This window comes from Physeter macrocephalus, chromosome 8 (assembly GCF_002837175.3).
Source record: "Physeter macrocephalus isolate SW-GA chromosome 8, ASM283717v5, whole genome shotgun sequence".
NCBI lineage: Eukaryota > Metazoa > Chordata > Mammalia > Artiodactyla > Physeteridae > Physeter > Physeter macrocephalus.
Window position 1 is genome coordinate 61,073,344 of NC_041221.1, and position 8,989 is coordinate 61,082,332.

General features: G+C 37.2%; 1 protein-coding gene across 3 annotated transcripts in view; it reads left to right on the plus strand.

The window, feature by feature from the left end:
* The window catches only part of GPBP1 (GC-rich promoter binding protein 1), a 73,579-nt gene that overhangs the window by 48,142 nt on the left and 16,448 nt on the right, over positions 1-8,989 (plus strand). For 2 of the 3 annotated variants that reach the window (XM_007112202.4, XM_007112203.4), the window contains exons 6-7: positions 558-624; positions 1,695-1,754. In XM_007112202.4, the coding sequence (XP_007112264.1) occupies positions 558-624; positions 1,695-1,754 (127 nt within the window). The remainder of the gene's footprint in view (positions 1-557; positions 625-1,694; positions 1,755-8,989) is intronic. The other variant, XM_007112204.4, reaches the window with a different exon arrangement.

Consider the following 8,989-nt stretch of genomic DNA (forward strand, 5'->3'; position numbering starts at 1 on the left):
CATCGGCAGGCAGACTCTCAACCACTGCGCCACCAGGGAAGCCCGGGTCTTCGTTTCTGTGCGAGGGCTTTCTCTAGTTGCGGCAAGCAGGGGGTCACTCTTCATCGTGGTGTGTGGTCCTCTCACTATTGTGGCCTTTCTTGTTGTGGAGCACAGGCTCCAGATGCGCAGGCTCAGTAGTTGTGGCTCACGGGCCTGGTTGCTCTGCGGCATGTGGGATCTTCCCAGACCAGGGCTCGAACCCGTGTCCCCTGCATTGGCAGGCAGATTCTCAACCACGGCGCCACCAGGGAAGCCCCCTTTTTTTTTTATTTTTAAAATATTTATTTATTTGGCTGTGCCGTGTTTTAGCTGTGGCACACGGGATCTTTAGTTGCAGCATGTGGGATCTAGTTCCCTGACCAGGGATAGAACCCTGGGCCCCTGCATTGGGAGCATGGAATCTTAGCCACAGGACCACCAGGGGAGTCCCTGAGATTACTTTTAAAAGGATTTTTTCCTTAAATGTGAGCAGTTTAAACATTTATTGTATTCTTTTTATTCCAACTTTTTTTCAGCCATCTTTAAATCCTGAGTATGAGAGAGAACCAAATCAGAATAAATCTTTAGCTGCAGGTGTATGGGGTAAGTAATTCTTGGTCTATCTTTGAGGGATATAAAATGTTATTTTTAGGTTTCACATTTGTGTTGTTTAAAATAAATAGGCTAGAATTAAACTTTCTCTTTTAAATACCTGTTTTTGATGTGCTAAGCTACAAAAAAGGTAGCACTTACCTTTTAAAAACCAAGATGTTGCAGATAGGAGAAGATCTTGATTTGGATAGTTGATTTACACGTTAGGACCATTAAGTACACTCAAATATGCATTTTGAAAAAAATGGTCATAAGTTAATGTAATGAATTTAAAGTCATTTTGAGAGCAGCCTGATAATCTCATGAAACAAAAAATTTAGTTTAACTTAATTTGTAGTTTTTCAAAGTTGAAAACTTAACTGGAAAGATAAGTACTTTTAATCAATCATAGTGTGATATAAAAAAATTAATTTTTTTTACTTATGAAAATGGTTATACATAGGCAGTATTAAAAAATAATTGTATAAATTTTGCCTACCGAACTAGTCTGTTTGAAATTATTTGCTTTTTTGATTGTCAGATCTTAATGAGTTTTTCTGGTAATAACTCCCTTTTCTTTAAAACTGCTGAGTGTTTAATTTGATAGCATCTTACAGAAGATTAAACTGCACTCATATAGTACAACTTAGTTAGCTTTTTAGAGATTTAAGTGAAGTTTAAAATAATGGAAAAAACTAAAATATGAAGATTTGATATCTGAAAAATAAATTTAATTATTTGATACCAAATTCAGAGGTGATGTCCACTTTGGAACTTGTACACATGTTCATTTGTGTTTTCTATTGAAAATCAACAACTTACCAAAACAAAAGGATTGTGGCTTATGACAGCATACTAGTCCTAATAGTAAAGGCATTATTTTAAACTTTGCCACTTCCTGTGCTGTTCTTTATTGTATTTATGGGGTGATACGCTGGGGGAATTATTTTGTTTCTTTTGATCTCCCAATTTAAGGGCTTCTTGCGGGTGGGGGTGGGGGTGGTCAGACACTTTTATTAGAACCATGTGAATGGCATTGTTTTTTCTGTATTGCAAATTAGTATTTCTGCCACTCTCCCCAGGCCTACACGCCCAGACACACACATACCCAACCAAAAAAATCTCCCAAGCTCCTCTCTTAGGTATGTTTCCTTATTATTCAGTTTTTCTGGGAACAGCTGATTGCATAAGAATATAGAACCACCTGGAAGGTGTTAAAGAAAATCTCTAAGAAATTAGGAATAATTTGGATTTGATTAAAATGAAAGTAAATAAAAAAATCAAGAATGTTAGTGAGCATTTGTCATATAAAACTACCTATAGATACTATTGGTACTGATCCTTGGTTAATATAATTTTAGAAATGATTTAAAGGCAAATACATCTTTGAAAATATTGAGAATAAAATGTATTAATATAAAGATTTTGGTTCTCCTGTTTCAGGGTTGGTCTAAGGATTTTGGGCACTAGTTGAAAAGATGTTTAAAAGGAAGATGTACTCTTTACTGTGTCTTAGGTAAACTAAAAAGTGTGTCTGCATTAGAAAAAAGAAAATGGTTAATTGTGGCTTGATTAATTGTTAAATTCCCAGTACTTCCCATAGGAATACAATGAAACTTTCATTGTATCACACTTCACTATTCCTTTCTTACTTTACCCCCTGGGTTCCCAAATATTGTTTTCCCCATTGCAACATTTAAAATAGCTATGTTCCTGAGGAAGACATGAGAGAATTTTAGGAAGGACTTCAGTAGAACTTTTCTAGTGCTACTTTGTTCCAGGTAAGTCACAATTTAATAACGGTAATGTAATATATATTAAAAAGCAAACACCACCAGTTTGTCCCTGAAACTGTCCTGTAGTAGATCAAAAATTTCAAGAGTCTAAACATAATATCCCAAATAAAAAAATATTTTGAGTGAAAGTAGTCAAGCTATTTAAACTATAGTTAAATATAAGTTTAATTTTCTTAATTAACTTTATTGGAAACACCCTACAGTTTATATCTGTAATTTCTGTAGTGTTTTGATCTTTACCAGGATCACTGTTGCTTGATGCGTAAGATTAATATTTACTAATTAATTTATCTCATATACCTAATAATTTAAAACTAAACAAATTTTTAAGGCACTTCAGTGTGCTTGTGAGAATTTTAAAATAATTTACCTGGGTGACTGATTTGGGTAGTGAGAAAGAGAAAATGATGTGTTTGTGTGTTTGTATGCAATTTGAGACATTAGTGACTATCAAATTGATTTGTGTGTTTTTAGAAGTCCTGCTGGCTATTTGTGTTGGCATAATATGTCAGGAACATATCACTAGCAGAGCCTAACATTTTGGCTTAAGATACTAAATAATGAAAAACCAGTCACTAGTAATTAACTTAAGCATAGTCTTGTTTCAGCTCAGCATATATATTTGTGTTTATTCCTTGAGAATTTGATGAATTTATTCCTGAGTTTTTCTCATATTTGGTACAGTACTTAAGAGCATCAAGGCTCATCTTTAAGAACTGTATTCATTTTTTTTAGCCTTCTAAATCAAAGTTCTAAATCAAAGCAAATTGGTGACCAGCTCTTTTTTTTTTTTTTTTTTTTTTTTTTTTTTTTTTTTTTTTTTTTTTTGGGCTGTGTTGGGTCTTCGTTGCTGCACACTAGTTTTCTCTAGTTGTGTCACGCGGGAGCTATTCTTCATTGTGGGGCGCGGGCTTCTCATTGCGGTGCCTTCTCATGTACGGGCTCTAGGTGTGCTGGCTCCAGTAGTTGTGGCGCATGGGCTCAGTAGCTGTACCTCGTGGGGTCTAAAGCGCAGGCTCAGTAGTTGTGGTGCATGGGCTTAGTTGCTCCGTGGCATGTGGGATCTTCCCTGACCAGGGATCGAACTCACGTCCCCTGCATTGGCAGGCGGATTCTTAACCACTGTGCTACCAGGGAAGTCCCTGGTGACCAGTTCTTAAAGGTGAGCTGTTTTCTAGAGAATTCTAATGGTATTAACCACTAGCATACAGGTTGAGTGACATGATTGCACTAAATGCGTTTAGGTCATGAAAACAAGTGAAGTGGGGTTTTTTTTGTTTGTTTTTTCTGTGGGCCTCTCACTGTTGTGGCCTCTCCCGTTGCGGAGCACAGGCTCAGCGGCCATGGCTCACGGGCCCAGCCGCTCCGTGGCATGTGGGATCTTCCCGGACCGGGGCACGAACCCGTGTACCCTGCATCGGCAGGCGGACTCTCAACCACTGCACCACCAGAGAAGCTCAACAAGTGAAGTTTTTTTTTTGTGTGTGTGTGTGTGTGTTTGTTTTTTTTGTTTTTTTTTGTGGTACGCGGGCCTCTCACTGTTGTGGCCTCTCCCGTTGCGGAGCACAGGCTCCAGACGCACAGGCTCAGCGTCCATGGCTCACGGGCCCAGCGGCTCTGTGGCATGTGGGATCTTCCCGGACTGGGGCGTGAACCCGTGTCCCCTGCATTGGCAGGCGGATTCTCAACCACTGCGCCACCAGGGAAGCCCCAAGTGAAGTTTTTAAAGTGACTTTGTAAAAGGATTAAGAGAAGGGAATAATCTTTATCAAATTTCTTTGTATAAAAACATTCTATTGGTAGATTATTTATATATGGATATGACTACACTTTCCTTCAATGTCTTTCTTATATGAAAACATTTGTTAACATTATAACAAGAAGAAAAAGGTAATGCAACACATGTTCAAGGTTAAGAAGGAAAAATTAATAGTTTGATTAGACAACTTGACACAAGTAAATTTTATTTGGTCAGTTACACGTAGCGTTCATCATTTAAGTTGTATTTGTTTTAGAAATATGTTTACTTAAGCCTCCTCTTTTTTCATATGAGTAACATGGGGACCTTGTTAAAGTAAAGAATAGCATACTCCTGCTTTGACATAAATTATGTTAGTGAAACTCATTTGATTAAAACTCTCATACTACTATAAAACAAGATTTGTACATTAAAAAATTCAAAACCAGCAAAATTCAAACAACATCAATCTGTATAAAAATAATCTTAAAAATATTTTTCTGTTTTAAAATTAGTGTTCAACTGGATTTAATTGCTGTGGTACTGATTGTTTGCTTTTGGTATTTGTATGTTATTGTATCTTATGTGGTTAAGTTTCCTCTTCAAATTAGTGTGAAAACTTAACTAAAATACTGTTTATCCTTCCCTTGGCTGTATGCTTTTATTCACACATTAGAGTTGCCTCTTATGTCAAGATGAGCAAATTAAATTATTAACTGGCATCACTGTGATGGTGAGGGAAAGGGCGGACCCCTGACTTAGTAGTGAACACTTACAAGCCTCTTAATTTTGACCATTCAGTACAGGCTTGTTATTAGTATTTTAGTTGGAGATAGTATACATTTTGAAGTGTCTGACCTAGCAATACTTTAATTTCCATTTTCTCCAGTAGTATAATATAGTTGTTAAGTGCATTGGTTTTGGAATCACATAGGTCTGGGCCCTTTACTTATTGATTATTTAAATTTTGGGAAGATTACTTAATCTCTGAGTGAATTTTCTTGTCTGTGAAATGAGGAGGATCACTATACTAACAGTAATGGAAAAGCACTGTTAATATTAAATTGTCTACTGTGTCATACATATCCTTGGTCATGTCACAGGTGTTTAATACATGTTAACTAATTATGTTGAAGTCCAATAAGTGAGGGAGATTCTGGTAGATTTAATAAAAGGCAAAAAAGAGTGTCCTAAGTGATAGATTGAAAAATAAAAGTAAAAACTGATTGAATCAGAATGTATATATGTATGTCTAAGGCAACTATATGGAGAGTATAGTTAAAGGCAGAAAAGAAGGTGAAGAATTGAGATGTCAGCTCTGACTTATGTCTGGCCAGCTTACTTTGTATCAATATTATACATGGCAGTATTTTAATTCTAATCTTTCTTCAAAGGCTTGAGCCTGTCCCCTCCACCATTGGCTTTGGATTTAAAGGAACAAAACTAATTATAACATTCAAAGATACTGGGAGAGCATGAAATAACAAGATAATAAAAGGATATTTAAAGTCAGTTGTTATCAGATCACAGTTGTCTGTGAGGATAGAGGGAAATAATGATATGGAAATCCAAAACATTTGCCTTTAGGTATTTTGAAGGCAATTTGAATAAGAGTAACTGTTTATATGAGCTTGATAATAAGCACATATGACTTATAGAAGGAAGTCACCAAAGTCACTTACTTTCTAATTCTTGTTTATAAGTGTTAAAGTCTTTCATCAATACATAAATTTTCTCTTTAAAAAAATGAACAATTTGGGTCTTTTTCATGTAGTTTACCAGTGGATAAAGTAAATGGAGAAAGTGTAGGAGTCGTCATTGGATACTGTTTGAATCCAACAGATTCAACACTTTTAACTCAGAAGGTTTGTGTGAGGAGAATTTGTAGAGATCATCTATGAATAGATGAGCCAGTTTATAAGTAATATAAATGAGGCAAATTTAAGTTACTGGTGCTGCCATCACCTTTTCCATTACTTATATGTGATTATTACCATCAAGAACTAACTTTCCCTCCCTTCCCTCCTTCCTCCCCTCCTCCCCCTCCCTCTCCCTCCCCCTCCCTCCAATACTCCCCCTGCCCCCATTCGTTCTTTTTGGCTTGTTTGTTCTTGTATTGATATTTAACACATTCTTATTAATTCAGGCTCTCAGATAGGTTGTCTCCCGATCAAAAGCAGGGAGGGTCTCTGGAGTCCAAGTCCTCGATTTTGGTCAGTCAGTCTCATGATACCAGCAGTTCAGTAACCAGCAGCTGCTGGTCTTGGAGAGTCTCTGGAGAGGCTGCAGCTCACCCTGGGGACATAGACACTGGTGGCACACACACTTGGGAACACTCTACCACGTGAACACCACTGCTGGTGGCCACCATTCTGGCCTATTAGACTAAGAACACTTTTCTTGTTCTTAAACAGGCAGGTTTATGTAGTATGTTCAGCATAGTTACATAGGATATAGGTTAGTCATTATTAAAGGTGTTGATTTCTTTTATAATTTTTCTCATCTTCCATACTCGTGGATTTTAGGTTTAAATTTTAGGTTTAAAATTCTTGAAAAAGGACACCTTTAATTTGAAATACAATTGGAAACCTATTATAGTGGAGATTGTATATGACTTCTGGACATTTTTTCTAGTATTTGGTTTAAAGAAAACATTTCACTGCAACTCTGAGACAGGAACTGTTTTTCATTTTACAGATGAGAGATTAACTAGTGAGGTTAGAGCAAGTATTAAAATTCTGTAAGTCTGGCACAAAAACACATGGTCTTAACCTCTGTACTATTTGACTGTGAATACTTCGTAAGTACATCAGCACTATGTCTGCTTCTCTTTCCTCCCAATCCCTATCATCTTTTAGGTACCTTTATCATCTTTTACTTTACTACTTCTATGACTGATTTCTTTGGCTTCACCCTTCTTCTTTATAGGATATTCTCTCATTCTTTGCACTGAAGGCCTCTTTGAGGAAACTGTCAGAATATTTCTTGCTCTTAGGTGTCTAGAAATCCTGTTTTAGGAAAGGTGAACTTTTCTTAAAGGTAGAAAGATAGTCAGGAATTATATTGAGGCTTAAACAATGCCTGCTTGCTTATCTGTTCTCTTCTGTCTTCTAGTTTTGATCAATGATGATTTACATATAAAAATATTTTCTTTTTTTTCTTGTACCTTCAGCCTTCAGTGTGGGATCATTTTACTTCTGTCTAAAGTATCAATACGTTGTTTAGGATTTACTTTAGTAAAGATCTTTTCTTGGTGATTGATTTTTGTCTGAGATTTCATTTCTGTCTTCTGCCTTATATGGCACTTCCAAGTCCCAGTTCTACAATCTAGGATTCTACAGGGCAGATTAGCCCCCTCCTCAGCTGTTGGGTTCCTTTGTGCACACACTCTAGGCTGAAGCTTTTTCCTTTACTTCACTCTCTAGAAATATGTGTTGAGGTCATCCATTGCTGATGAACCTTCTCCTGTTCTAGCTATTTTTTAAAATAAATTTATTTATTTATTTTTGGTTGCGTTGGGTCTTCGTTGCTGCGCACGGGCTTTCTCTAGTTGCGGCGAGCGGGGGGCTACTCTTCTTTGCGGTGCACGGGCTTCTCATTGTGGTGGCTTCTCTTGTTGCAGAGCACAGGCTCTAGGCGTGTGGGCTTCAGTAGTTGCGGCGCATGGGCTTAGTTGCTCCGAGGCATGTGGCATCTTCCCGGAACAGGGATTGAACCCGTGTCCCCTGCATTGGCAGGTGGCTTCTTAACCACTGCGCCACCAGGGAAGTCCCCTTCTCCTCTTCTTTACTGTTGTATTTGTTTTCCTCCCTTATGGTAATTTTAACATAAGGATCTAGAAGAGAAAGAAGGTAAACTTGTGTGCTTAGTTCGTAATATTGGAATAGAAGTCTTCATCAGTCATGTTTGAACTTAATTGTGCTGTACTGATGGAAACACCCCCTGCTTTAACACTTGAATTCCTCTGAGATCCGACCTTGCAAACTCTTACTAACTTTTGCATTTCCCAGCATCAGTCAATCATTCTTCAGATTCCTGAGCTTCATTTAATTTAGATTTTGAGTACCAGACTGTTAAGATTTTCTCTTATATTTTAATTTAAAGAATTGCTAATTTCAAGAATTTGTTATGCTGTAACCATCTGTTTACCAGAAGTAATTGTAACTTAAATTGTTTAGCACTGTTTCTAGCGTTCTTCATTGGCCTCTGTTTGAGATCATTATTCTTCATTTTCGTTTTGACTTCATTTTGTTAGTTTTTCAGAAAAATTATATATTGGTGATATAATTTGTGTCCTTATGTGCCTGAAAATATCTTTCTTAGCCTTAATATCTTGGGCCTTTGTAGGCATCTGAGCAGCTGGAATGTTTGCCCTAGTAGATAAACTTTCAGTGTTTAACTTTCAGAAAGATGAATCTTTTCTCACTTTGCTTTAGGTTCTTGTTGTGTTTGTTTGTTTTGGCCGTACCACACGGCTTGCAGTATCTTAGTTCCCTGACCGGGGATTGAACCTGGGCCTTGGCAGTGAAAGCGCTGAGTCCTAACCACTGGACTGCCAAGGAATTGCCAGGTCCTTGTTCTTTAATCCTTTAGCATTACAGTAAATGACATACCATATCAGGTCTATAGTTTGAAGAGTTCGAAGTTTCAGATGGACTTCGAGAATCCCTCCATGTCCCTAGGAGTCCTTGTTTAGTTTAGTTTTTGAGATAATCCAGTAGGAAGTTTGGTTTGTTTGATGCAGGGCATCATCATATACATCTGTGCTACTCACCATCTCACAGAGTCATATCTTTTTTTTTTTTTTTTTTTTGTGGTATGCGGGCCTCTCACTGTTGTGGCC